Here is a 13,855-nt window from a genome sequence, read left to right on the forward strand (position 1 = left end):
GGACTAGACCAAAGCCCGTCCATCACCCTTTATCTTTAAGGATATTACAGCACTCATATGTGTGAGCTGTGGGAAGCATGTTCTCCAATTGGTTTCCCACCATGTGGACTTGGGATGCAGGACGAAGAGGGGAGGCCCGCCATCTGCACTGGCAGTGACCCATGTGCAGAAAGCAAGCCGATAGTGAAGCCCATACACGTAGAAAGCAGGAGTAAGCAAAGGGCACGGAGACAGTCTTGGAACACCTGGATCCAGCTGCCCCTGAAGCTGGCCCTGCCACTAGATGTCCCTCTAGTGTGAGCCATGGAGTGCTCTTCTGGCTTCAGAGTTTGAGTTGAGCTCCTGTCACTTGCAAACTAAAACATCCTGATTAATATGTCCCATAAGTGGTAGGTGAAAGGAATCCATGATTCAGGGAAGTGGGGGAACCCTCCATGTTGGATGGGGTGAAGTCTGAGGAGATCTAACACAAGATTAGAAAAGGTCACCCTGGCCTGGAGGCTACAGTGCTGAATTCTGATGCTTTGGCCAGACCCAGGGATGCTCAACCGAGGAAGGACTTGTATACCACCCACCTGGAGAGAAAACAGAGCAGCTAAGAATGTAGGGCAGAGGGTCAAGGTCGGGTCTGCTGAGCTGTGACTGGGATCGGTGGGTCGGGGTCAGGGGTAGGGTGAGGTGAGAAGCTCTGTGGCTACAGGAGAAAGAGACCTCTTCTGAGAGCTTCCATGAACCAAAACTGTGCCCTTGAATGTCCTTGACAATGGCAACCAGGGCTACAATCCGTGAGAGCAACCATGGTGACCTACTGACGCAGTGTCCTTTGGTAAAAGCATCTCCTAGGCTCTGTCTGGGGTCCATGGATGAAGGGTCTCTGTTGCCTCAGCACAGGGAGCACAATGTCCTCTGGACAGAGTGTCCCCTGTCACTGAGTGGGAAAGCGCTGTAGCCAGAATGCCCTTATCGCTCTGAGCCGGACCAGAGGGTCAATGTGTTATGGGCACAACTGTACCATCTACACATCAGGGAGGGACTGGGAGGCAGAAACTGGCACAATCCCCTCCGGGAGCTCCTGGTGGGCTGTGGGGTGAGCAGAGAGAGAGAGCTTCAGAGGCAGCAGAACTCAGCTGGCATGGTGGTGGACATGGACAGGCAGCTGTGAGAGAGAGGGTGTCGGATAGACACGTGGCACAGAAGGGGGCACAGCAAGAGGCATCGTGGGAGACACTGAGTAGGTGGTCGCTCAGCCATGCTGGTCCCCAGCCTTGGAATGCGGGGCCTCTGCCATCTAACCCAGGAGGACGCGCCCCTCCAGGGCCCAGGAAGACCCGGGGCATTGGTGCCAACGTCCAGGCGATTCCTTTCGTGTCCAGATGGAGGCACAGAGTTGACACGAGGAAACTGTCTACCATGCAGCTTTTAGGAGGCGTGGAGGGGCCAAGAGTGAGGAGTCTGCTCAGGTTCCTATCCCATGTGTGCGGTACAGGCCTGATCATAGGCAACTACGAGGCATGGGCCGGTGGGTCTCAGAGGGCCCGCTGCCCTCACAGAGCAGACCTGGTGCAGAGGTTGCATCCAATTTCCCCGGAGAGACTGACAGGCAAGGACTCCTGAGCCCCGAATGCAGGCAGCCGTGTGAGGGTCACCCCACCTCTGCCCACGGGCCCCCTTCCAGGCACCTCACAACACTGCCTGTGCCGCTGGCGTGTGCGGTCCTGTTGGCAGAAGGTGTGATCCTTACAGTCATTTGGGTCCTCATTCACCTGCTTACACCTGGCACCTGGACACAGACTAATACTGAACTAGGCAGAGAACTAGGACTCTTCAAGGGAACAAGAAATAAAGAAAGACTTTGACGGGAAACATATTGAGGGACACACTTGCTAAGAAAACAGCACCCATGAAGAAGAACAGACATGGGGAGTCGCACCTGTGCAAATGACACTGGCGTCCTCCCCGTGGTTGCAGTTGTGGGAGTTCCAGCCATTGTGCGGGCAGCTCCACAGGTAGGACTCATTCCCTGAGCAGCCCACGTCATCCAGCACGATCTGTCCTGAGCCCTGTCCGAACCGAGCACTTCCTGGGGCCGACTTAGCCCGGCCACAGCCCAACCACCTGCACACCACGTTGGCATCATTGATGTCCCACCCGTCGTCACACACGGTGCCCCAGGAGCCTTGGTAGAGGACCTCTACGCGGCCCTGACACCGGTCACCACCATTCACCAGCCTCAGGGACAAACTGGCATCGGCTCCTGTAAGTGGAGGGAAAAATTCACTGTCTCTGATGTAACCTGAAGAAAGAGGGTCTGAGGTGTGAGTGAGGTTCCTAATTCTTCCAGGGTCCAAGCCTTTTATTTTCGGGATTATATTCCCTGAATTAGGACTGAACCGAAGCCAGTCCATCACCCTTTATCTTCAAGGATCCAGGTACAGCACCCATGGATTTTACCTGTGGGAGGCATGTTCTGCAATTGGTTTCCCACCATGTTGGCCTTGGGATGCAGGACAAAGTGATTGGCTGCTGTCTGCACTACCAATGACCCCGTGTGCCGAAAGCAAGCCGATAGTGAAGCCCATACACATAGAAAGCAGGAGTAAGCAAAGGGCACGGGGACAGCCTTGGAATGCCGCGATCCAGCTGCACCTGAAGCTGGCCCTGCCACTAGACGTCACACGTGTCTATGAGCCATGGAGTGCTCTTCTGGCTTCAAAGAGTTTGAGTTGGGCTCCTGTCACTTGCAAACAGAAACATGCTGACTAATATGTCCCACAACTGGTAGGTGAAGGGAATCCATGATTCTGGGATGTGGGGGAACCCTCCACATTGGATGGGGTGATAACCGAGGTTGTTAAGACAAGATTCTGGAACATCACTCCAGCTGGAGCCTCCAGTGCTGAATGCGGAAACTTTGGCCAGACCCACGGATGCTCAATGTAGGAAGCACTTGTGTACCACCCATCTGGTGAGAAAACAGAGCAGCTTAGAAAAGGAGAGTGGAGGGTCAAGTTCGGGTCTGCTGAGTGGTCACTGGGTCAGGGGATGAGGGCCAGGGGGCTGGGATGCTTTGTGGCTAGGGAAGAAAGAGGCCTTTTCTGAGAGCTTCCCAGGAGCCAAAACCATGCCCTTGAATGTCCTTGACAACAGCAACCAGGGCTACAATCTGTGGGATCAACAATGATGAGCTCCTGAACTACAAGGCATAGCCCGGGGGGTCCCAGAGGGACTGCTGCCCTCGCAGAGCCAACCTGGTGCAGAGATTGCATCCAATTTCCCTGAAAGACTGACAGGCGAGGACTCTTGAGCCTCAAATGCAGGCAGCCATGTGAGGGTCACTTCAACTCTACCCACGGGCTCCCTCCAGGCAACTCACAACACTGCCTGTGCCGCTGGTGTGTGTCCGTCGGCAGAAGGTGTGATCTGTACACTCAGTGTAGGTCCTCATTCACCTGCTTACACCTGGCACCAGGACATAGACTAATACTGAACTAGGCAGAGAACTAGGACTCTTCTAGGGAACAAGAAATAAAGAAAGACTTACAGGAAACAGATTGAGGGACACACTCGCTGAGAAAACACCACCCATGAAGGAGAACAGACATGGGGGGCCCACCTGAGCAGATGACTCCAGCGTCCTCATGGTGCCCACAGTTGTGGGAGTTCCAGCCCCTGTTTGGGCAGCTCCACAGGAAGGACTCTTGCCCTGAACAGTCCACATCGTCCAGCACAATCGGCCCTGAGCCCTGTCCAAACTGGGCACTTCCTGGGGCCGAACTGGCCCCACCACAACCCATCTGCCTGCACACGACGTTGGCGTCGTTGGTGTCCCACCCGTCGTCACACACGGTGCCCCAGGAGCCTTGGTAGAGGACCTCCACGCGGCCCTGACATGGGTTACTGCCGTTCACCAGCCTCAGGGCCAAACCGGAATTGGCTCCTAGAATGAGACAAAAACATTAATTGTCTCTGGTGTCTCCTGAAGAAACAGGCTCTGAGGTGTGGGTGAGGTTCCGAATTCTTCCAGGGTCCAAACTTTTATTTTTGGGATTACATTCCCCCTAATTAAGACTGGATGATGCCTGTCCATCACCGTTTATCTTCAAAGAACCAGGTACAGCACCCATTGATATGAGCTGTGGGAGGCATGTTCTCTGACTGGTTTCCCACCATGTTGGCCTTGGGATGCAGGACAAAGACAGGAGTGACCCGTGTGCAGAAAGCTAGCCCATAGTGAAGCCCATACACACAGAACATAGGGGTGAGCAAAGTGCACAGAAACAGTCTTGGAACACCTAGATCCAGCTGCACCTGAAGCTGGACTTGCCATTAGATGTCCCTCATGAATGAGCCATGGAGTGCTCTTACAGCTTTAAAGAGTTTGAGTTGGGCTCCTGTCACTTGCAAACTAAAACATCCTGACTAATATGTCCCATAACGGGTAGGTGAAGGGAATCCATGATTCTGGGATGTGCAGGAACCCTCCATGTTGGATGGGGTGAAGTCTGAGGAGATCTAACAAGATTTGAGAAGGTCACCATGGCCTGGAGGCTACAGTGCTGAATGCTGACGCTTTAGCCAGACCAAGGGGAAGCTCAACCGAGGAAGAACTTGTGTACCACCCACCTGGAGAGAAAATAGAGCAGCTTAGAAAGGCGGGCAGAGGGTCAAGGTTGGGTCTGCAGAGCTGTGACTGGGTTCAGGGTGTCAGGATGCGCCAGGGCCCAGGAAAACCCCGGGCATTGGTGCCAACGTCCAGGCAATTCCTTTCGTGTCCAGATGGAGGCACAGAGTTGACACGAGGAAACTGTCTACCATGCAGCTTTTAGGAGGCATGGAGGGGCCAAGAGTGAGGAGTCTGCTCAGGTTCCTATCCCATGTGTGCGGTTCAGGCCTGACCATAGGCAACTACGAGGCATAGCCCGGTGGGTCTCAGAGGGCCCGCTGCCCTCGCAGAGCAGACCTGGTGCAGAGATTGCATCCAATTTCCCCGGAGAGACTGACAGGCAAGGACTCCTGAGCCCCGAATGCAGGCAGCCGTGTGAGGGTCACCGCACCTCTGCCCACGGGCCCCCTTCCAGGCAACTCACAACACTGCCTGTGCCGCTGGCGTGTGCGGTCCTGTTGGCAGAAGGTGTGATCCTTACACTCAGGGTAGGTCCTCATTCACCTGCTTACACCTGGCACCAGGACACGGACTAATACTGAACTAGGCAGAGAACTAGGACTCTTCAAGGGAATACGAAATAAAGAAAGACTTTGACAGGAAACAGACTGAGGGACACACTCGCTGAGAAAACACCACCCGTGAAAGGAGAACAGACTTGAGGAGATGCACCTGAGCAGATGACACTAGCGTCCTCTCCGTGGTTGCAGTTGTGGGAATTCCAGCCCCTGTGGGGGCAGCTCCATAGGTAGGACTCGTGCCCAGAACAGGCCACATCATCCAGCACGATCTGTTTTGAGCCCTGTCCGAACCAGGCATTTCCAAGAGCCAACCTGGCCTCGCCACAGCCCAGCTGCATGCACACTACGTTGGCGTCTTTGGTGTCCCACCCATCGTCACACACGGTGCCCCAGGAGCCTTGGTAGAAGACCTCCACGCGGCCCTGACACCGGTCACCTCCGTTCACCAGCCTCAGGGCCAAACCGGCATCGGCTCCTGAAAGGGAGGGGAAAAGTCACTGTGTGCAATGTAGCCTGAAGAAAGAGGCTCTGAGGTGTGCGTGAAGTTCCTAATTCTTCCAGGGGCCAGGCCTTAGTGTTCGGGGTAACATTCCCCTGCATTAAGACTGGACCAAAGTTCCTCCAAAACCCTTTATCTTCATGGAGCTGGGTACAGCACCTTTGGGTGTGAGCTGTGGGAGGCATGTTCTTCAATTGGTTTCCCACCATGTTGGCCTTTGATGCAGGACAAAAAGGGGAGCCTCACCGTTGGCACTAGCAGTGTCGCCTGTGCAGGAAGCTAGCCGATAGTGAAGCCCATACACATAAGAAAGCAGGAGTAAGAAATGTGCATGGAGACAGTCTCGGAACGCCTGGATCCAGGAGCACCTGAAGCTGGCCCTGCCAGGAGATGTCCCTCATGTGTGAGTCATGGAGTTCTCTTCTGGCTTCAAAGAGTTTGAGTTGAGCTCCTGTCACTTGCAAACTAAAACATCCTGACTAATATGTCCCACAACTGGTAGGTGATGGGAATCCATGATTCTGGGATGTGGGGGGAACCCTCCATGTTGGATGGGGTGAAGTCTGAGGGGATCTAACACAAGATGAGAGAATGTCACCCTGGCCTGGAGGCTACAGTAATGAATTCTGATGCTTTGGCCAGACCCAGGGATGCTCACATGTGGAATGATGTGTACCAACCAACTGGAGAGAAAACAGAGCAGCTTAGAAAGGAAAGCAGAGGGTCAAGCTCGGGTCTGCTGAGCTGTGACTGGGGTGAGGGGGTCAGGGACAGGGTGGCCTGAGAAGCTCTGTGGCTATGGGAGAAAGTTGCTCTTACTGAGAGCTTGCCACCAGCCCATACCATGTCCTTGAATGTCCTTGACGATGGCAACCAGGGCTACAATCTGTGAGAGCAAGCATGGTGACCTACTGACGCAGTGTCCTTTGGTAAAAGCATCTCCTAGGCTCTGTCTGGGGTCCATGGATGAAGGGTCTCTGTTTCCTCAGCACAGGGAGCAGAATGTCCCAGGACAGAGTGTCCCCTGTCACTGAGAGTGGGAAAGCGCTGTAGCCAGAATGCCCTTATCCCTCTGAGCCAGACCGGAGGGTCAATGTGTTGTGGGCACAACTGTACCATCTACACATCAGGGAGGGACTGGGAGGCAGAACAAGCACAGTGCCCTCCAGGAGCTCCTGGTGGACTGTGGGATGAGCAGAGAGGGTGCGTCAAAGGCAGGGGGACTCAGTTGGCATGGTGGTGGACAGGGCCAGGCAGCTGTGAGAGAGAGGGCATTGGATAGACACGTGGCACAGAAGGGGGCACAGCAAGAGGCATCGTGGGAGACACTGAGCAGGTGGTCGCTCAGCCATCCTGGTCCCCAGCCTTGGAAGGCGGGGCCTTTGCCATCTAACCTGTAGGACGCGCCACGCCAGGGCCCAGGAAGACCCAGGGTACTGGTGCCAACGTCCAGGTGATTCTGTCTGTGTCTAGATGGAGGCACAGAGTTGACACGAGGAAGCTGTCTGCCACACAGCTTTTAGGAGGCATGGAGCGGCCAACAGTGAGGAGTCTGCTCAGGGCCCCAAACCTACGTGTGTCATTCAGGCCTGACCATAGGCAACTACAAGGCATAGGCCGGTGGGCCTCAGAGGGCCCGCTGCCCTCGCAGAGCAGACCTGGTGCAGAGGTTGCATCCAATTTCGCTGGAGAGACTGACAGGCAAGGACTCCTGAGCCCCGAATGCAGGCAGCCGTGTGAGGGTCACCGCACCTCTGCCCACGGGCCCCCTCCCAGGCACCTCACAACACTGCCTGTGCCGCTGGCGTGTGCGGTCCTGTTGGCAGAAGGTGTGATCCTTACAGTCATTTGGGTCCTCATTCACCTGCTTACACCTGGCACCAGGACACAGACTAATACTGAACTAGGCAGAGAACTAGGACTCTTCAAGGGAACAAGAAATAAAGAAAGACCTTGACAAGAAACAGACTGAGGGACACACTCGCTGAGAAAACACCACCCATGTGGGAGAACAGACTTGGGGGGCCCACCTGAGCAGATGACGCCGGCGTCCTCTCCGTGATTGCAGTTGTGTGAGTTCCAGCCCCTGTGAGGGCAGTTCCACAGATAGGACTCGTGCCCTGAGCAGCCCACGTCATCCAGCACGATCGGGCCTGAGCCCTTTCCAAACCAGGCACTTCCTGGTGCCGACCTGGCTTCGCCACAGCCCAGCTGCCTGCACACCACGTTGGCATTGTTGATGTCCCATCCGTCATCACACACGGTGCCCCAGGTGCCTTGGTAGAGGACCTCCACGCGGCCCTGACATGGGTCACCGCCGTTCACCAGCCTCAGGGCCAAACCGGAATTGGTCCTTAACCCTAGAGGACGGCACAAGGACACCTCCTCACTGTCTGTGCTGAGCTCCAGGCCAGAGGCAGGTTCTCTAGACTCAGGGCCTCCCTCACAGCCACACCCAAGGGCAGGCGGTCATCTCTGGACACGCCCAGGGGTTCATCTCCATCACAGGGAAAGGATCGGGACGTCCTGTCCTGCCAGCTCTAAGGAGGCTCCTAGGTAGGGAGCCCAGGATTGCCCTAGGGGTGAGGACTTCCCCCCGCATCCACCAGGGCCACCCAGGGTGGAGGTCCACAGCTCTGGGGACAGGACAAGACCATGGCCTCCTTGGCCACTTATTCCTTCTTCTTGGTCCTGCCTGACTTGAGGCAAAGCCCTCGGAGGTGATGGGACCACGCCTGCCAGACAGGAGAGGCAGAGACTCACACCCCCTGAGGCTGAGCCAGCACATGGCTCTCAGCAGGTCCCAGGAGGCCTCCAAGGCTGACCCTGAGCAACGGGGGAGGGTCCTGGCTGAGCCTCCTCCCATACGCCACTGGATACAAGTCATCAGCCAACCATGTCAGACAAGGACCTCGTCAGAGACCCTCCTCTGGCCCCACCCCCATAAGGGACAAGGATGAGGCTGGCCCATGTGGAGTTTCTTCCTGTCACATTCCATCCCAGGCGTGATTCAGAGGCAGAGAGAGGACCTGGGAGGGTGATAGGATGATTTGCATTTTGTTCTCAGTGACGCAGCTGTGGCCTGAGCTGGCCATGTGTCTGGAAGGGACAACAAAGAGGCATCTGGTGAGGCATCTCGGGAAGGAGACCGTCCTAAATCTTGTGTCAGAACCATGACAGCTCCACATGCACGTCCTGCTACTTGCTCTGTGTGTGCACAAGCCTCCCGCTCAGCTGGGTCATCGGCAAGGATGGTCCCACCGCAGACGAGCCTCCCCCTCCACATCTCTAATGCGGCCTGTGTGCCTGCATTACCCACCCGCGTGTCCCTTCCTGAGCCAGGTACTCGCTGGCAAGACTGTGGGGCGGCCCCGACTCTGCATCTTCGTCAGAAAAGTCTGTGGACGTGGTCGAGGACCTGGGCCGAAGACGGTGAGCCGGAGCGGCCCACTGACCCCACACGGGCCCCCAGGGCGGAGCTGCAGGCTCCCCGGCACGTCCTCCCACTGGGCAGCTCGCTGGCTCCTCCGTGGGTCTGGGTGACCTCAGGCAAAGCCTGGGAAGGTGCCAGGCCCTTGCCCGGCAGGGAGGACAGCAGCCCCTCCCGGGACAGCAGCCGGGGCCTAAGCAGGCACCTGCCATCCTGCCAGGTCGAAGGACGCGCCCCGTGATCGTCCATGGCGGTGAGTAGGCGGCCATCCTGCCCTGCTCAGGGTTTCTTGCTGTGGTTCCCTAGGAGCCGACCCGCCCTCCTCCGACAGGTTCCTCTTACGTTTCATGCTTTAGGCCCTTCGGGGTGCGTCCCAGAAAGCGAAGCCCGAGAGCCCCTCCACCCGCCGGACTCCTCCCGTGTGTCCTTGGAGGGAGTCGTGGGGAAAGGGCAGTGGCTGCTCTCCCACCCAAGCTGCTAGCACTTCCGGGGAGAAATGCCCTCGGGGTGCACCCTGGTGAGGCTGTGGGGCCACCTGCCCCTCCTCTCGGCAGCCCCTGGGCAGTGCCGCGATGCCGGGGGCGTGGTGCCCATCACTCCCCTGGGCTGAGGGCCCCCTGTGCCACCTGGAGTCCGGGAGGGACTCGGCACATCCGTGGGGCTCCCTCGTGGCTGGGAGCTTGGTGCACAGGTGCCCCCTGGCGTCCCAGGGCTGTGGGGCAGGGCTGGCGGGGTCAGTAAGGTCGTGCCCACAGAGGGGCCTCCCTGTGCTCTGACCCAGGCATCCCCTCACCGCACCCCCCGAGTTCTCCGAGGAAGAGGCAGCCCCAGGGCACACTCAGTGTCGTGCCCGCAGGCGGGCTCCAGGGAACATTCCTTCTTACCTGTCCCGGGGGGACTCCTGAGGACGGTGGCGACAGCAGCCTCCGCGACAGGGGCTGGAGGGGGAGAAGCAGAAACGGAGTCAGGTCTCCACTGAGGGGAACCGCGGAAGGAACGGGACTTGAGCCGCGTTCTCAGCGGGGTTTGCCTTCCTGTGTGACTTTGCAAAAGTCAACAAACCGACTCAGCCTCCCGTTCTTTCACTTTAGAAGGCAGTTTAGCCCTGGCTGGTGTGGCTCCGTGGGTAGAGCTCTGGCCTGTGGGCTGAAGGGTCCCAGGTTCTGGTCAAGGGCCCAGCCCGGGTTGGGGGCTCGATCCCCAGTGTGGGGCGAGCTGGAGGCAGCCGATCCATGATTCCCTCTCCTCATCGATGTTTCTCTCCCTCCCACTCCCTTCCTGTCTGAAATCAATAAAAATGTATTTCAAGGCTCTTCAGGGGAAGGGGTGTCTCCGTATCCACCTGCCGAGCCTGCACTGGGCCTTCCACACAGGCCCCCGCCGGCGCCAGGAAATGGATTCAGAAGTAACTTCACATCGCGGCACTTCTCAGCAAGTCCTCCCGTCTCGTTGCATTGGCTCCATCTTTAGCACCGTGTGGAATAGCGGTTGTGTGTTTGTGTGTGTGTGTGAGGGGGGCTGAAGGGCGGACTGGTTTGGCTTTCACTTCCCTGGAAACGCTGCTAGTGTGTCCCTGGTCAGTGCGAGGCTGGCTGGAAGCCTGCGGTTGTCGAGTTGCCTCAAGGGGCCCTGGGCTTGCCCACGGCCCCAGCAAGAGCCAGCCTGGTGCTGGGCGTGGAGAGAGGATGGCCTGGCAGCTGCTCAAACCACTGCACCCAGAGCCCCGTGTCCTCTGAGTCTCTCCTGGGCTTCAGCACGAGGGCCCTTTGGATCTAGAGGTGCAACCCCCACCCCCTCTCCCCTCGGGAGGTCCTGGCAGGTCTGGGGAAGTCCTGTCTGCAGGCCGGTCAGAGGCAGAGGGCCCCGCACCTGAGCCCTCCCTCGCCGGCCTGGCCGGACGCTGGCGCCTCGGGCTTCGTCAGGCCCACGACGTTCCTAACACGGGGCAGGGTCTCGGGGGAACCGCTCCGAGGGCCAGGGGTCCTCCTCCTCCCGCCGCGGCACCTTCCGTGCCGAGATGGTCCGAGGTGCCCTGATGGGGGCTCAGGGAGGGCACAGGCCAGGATGCTGCTCAAAGGTGTGCACCTGCCTCGCTGGGCCCCACAGCCCGAATCCCAGCGCCTGAGCCTGGCCAGGGGCCAGCGTGGCTTGGGGGAGCCACGGGGGTGGGCCCTGGGCCTGGGCAGCAGGACCCCCTGAGGGTGGGTCACCGAGCCCCACCTTGGAGCTCCGGGGAGGGGCACAGCCCGTGGCCAGGACACCCTGCAGCCCAAGGTCTTGCTCAGAGGCCTGGGCGCTGAGCACCCCATCTCTCACTCCTGCACCTCTCCCCGGTCAGGGTGCGGTTGGGGGGCCCACAGGGATCCCACGTGACAAGCGTACCTTCCGTGGCTGCTGTCAGGGACTCCTCCGTGGAAAGCAGAGAAGCTGCAGAGCAGAGGGAACAGGTCAGTGCTGGGGCCTCCTGGAGGGTGGCCCTCCCTCCCAGGTTCTGAGGCAGGTGCGGGCGGGAGACCCTATGCCACCTGGGCAGCAAGGCTACGCCCCTTCCTTGTGAGGCGGAACTCACCCTCTGCCCTCAGCGGGCCCTGGATAGATGCCCGGATGCCACAGTGGCCCTTGGCCCGTCACCACCCTCCCCTCCTGCGCTTCCTTCCACAGAGCCCACCGACTCCCGCCCTCATTCACAGCACGGGACTCGATACCAAGTGTCCAGGCCTGCGGCTCAGACACCCGCAGACGGCACGTGTCTACCCCCCAATATCCCCGAGAGGGTAGCCCCCCACCCCCAGGAGGAGGGGCCGTTTCTCAACATGCACCCCCAGCCCTGGCCAGTTTGGCTCAGTGGATAGAGCACTGGCCTGCAGACTGCAGGGTCCCGGGTTCGATTCCGGTCAAGGGCACAGGCCCGGGTTGTGGGCTCGATCCCCAGTGTGGGATGTGCAGGAGGCAGCCGATCCATGATTCTCTTTCATCACCGATGTCTCTCTCTCCCTCTCCCTTCCTCTCTGAAATCAATAAAAATATATTTTTTAAAACGAGAAAAGAAAAGGGACAGCGATACCTGCCCTCGAACATGGATGAGGCATGACTAGGATCGGTGGGTGAGCGGCTGACCCGGCCTTGACCGGCTCTTTCCAACCCCTGGGACGAGGACAGTGTAGGACCTCCTGTCCCAGCCGCGCCCCTGTGTCCCCAGAGGCCTCCCCGGGCACCACGTGCTTCAGCACCCCTCACCTCTGCCCTGAGTTCTCCGAGGAAGAGGCAGCCCCAGGGCACACTCAGTGTCGTGCCCGCAGGCGGGCTCCAGGGAACATTCCTTCTTACCTGTCCCGGGAGGACTCCTGAGGACGGTGGTGGCAGCAGCCTCCGCGACAGGGGCTGGAGGGGGAGAAGCAGAAACGGAGTCAGGTCTCCTCTGAGGGGAACCGCGGAAGGAACGGGACTTGAGCCGCGTTCTCAGCGGGGTTTGCCTTCCTGTGTGACTTTGCAAAAGTCAACAAACCGACTCAGCCTCCCGTTCTTTCACTTTAGAAGGCGGTTTGGCCCTGGCTGGTGTGGCTCCGTGGGTAGTGCTCTGGCCTGTGGGCTGAAGGGTCCAGGGTTCGATTCCTGATCGGGGCACATGCCCGGGTGGCGGGCCCCAACCCCAGAGAGGGGCATGCAGAAGGCATCCAATCCATGATTCTCTCTTATTATTGATGTTTCTCTCTCTCCCTCCCTCCCTGAAATAAATAAAAATATTCTATTAAAAAAAGAAGGAAAGGAGGGTGTCCCCAGCCGGACCGCTGGTGGCCCCATGCGGTGCACACACATCCCCACAGGCCTGCACCCCACCAGGCCCCGAGAGCGTGGTCTGGGCGCTGCTTTCATGAAAGCCATTTCCCAGGAACTTCATCTTCAGAGCTTCCCTGGAGGCCTGGGGCAGGAGCGAGGGCAGAAGGTCTCTGGAAACCAGGGTGTTTTGCCCTGTCCTCTGACATTCGTGAATTAGCAAAAGGGACATCAGAGAAGGTGTGTGTGTGTGTTAGGGGAGAAGGGGAAAAACAGGGGGAGATGGAGAGAGAGAAGGAAGGAGGGAGAGAGAATGGATGAGAGAGAGAGAGAGAGAGGTGGGGGGGAATGACAGGCAGGCACTGAGCGGGGTCGGTCCCTCCGATTCGCCCTGACCCTTGTAGGCACGTGTTCCCATTGACTCTCTAAGAACAGGGAGCCGAGCCGAGCACACGCTTCCCCCACGTCTAAGGCAGGAGCGACAGGCACACACGGGGACACTCGCTGTCCCGCCTGAGCCCGCTGCCTGGCCGGCACCCTGGGCGACAGGAGTGACCGAGCCAGAGCCGCCGGCCGAGCGCCGCTGAGGGCCGTGCAGGGCCGGCTTCCCGCCCTCTGTCCGGGCTCACCCCACGGCCACACGGAGGCCTGGCACCCCTTCCTCGCTGCAGGAGCCTTTCTGACCCGCGGCCCCCGGCCTCGTCTAACCACGACCCTGGCCTTTCTCAGGCGGAAACAACCAGAAAAGCACTTCCTTCCCGAATCCGCGCGAGTGGGGTTTGCCCGTGAGCTGAGCAGCCGCAGAGGAGACAGTACCTGCGTGGAGGACGTGGCCCAGCAGCAGACACATTCCCAGGGTGACCCTGGGGAGCCCCATGATGCCGGCTCTGCTCCAGGGAACACGGAGCCTCGATATTTATGGGTTCCAGCCGCCAGGAGGCGTGTCCCGGGCATGACCTTCCTATTGA

General features: G+C 58.7%; 1 protein-coding gene across 1 annotated transcript in view; it reads right to left on the reverse strand.

The window, feature by feature from the left end:
* The window catches only part of DMBT1 (deleted in malignant brain tumors 1), a 256,667-nt gene that overhangs the window by 52,540 nt on the left and 190,272 nt on the right, over nt 1–13,855 (reverse strand). Inside the window, exons 31-33 of the mRNA XM_059661998.1 lie at nt 5,336–5,659; nt 3,601–3,937; nt 1,931–2,277 (exon numbers count right to left, since the gene is read on the reverse strand). Of these exons, the coding sequence (XP_059517981.1) occupies nt 1,931–2,277; nt 3,601–3,937; nt 5,336–5,659 (1,008 nt within the window). The remainder of the gene's footprint in view (nt 1–1,930; nt 2,278–3,600; nt 3,938–5,335; nt 5,660–13,855) is intronic.

Source organism: Myotis daubentonii, chromosome 13 (assembly GCF_963259705.1).
Source record: "Myotis daubentonii chromosome 13, mMyoDau2.1, whole genome shotgun sequence".
In the NCBI taxonomy this organism is placed as follows: Eukaryota; Metazoa; Chordata; class Mammalia; order Chiroptera; family Vespertilionidae; genus Myotis; species Myotis daubentonii.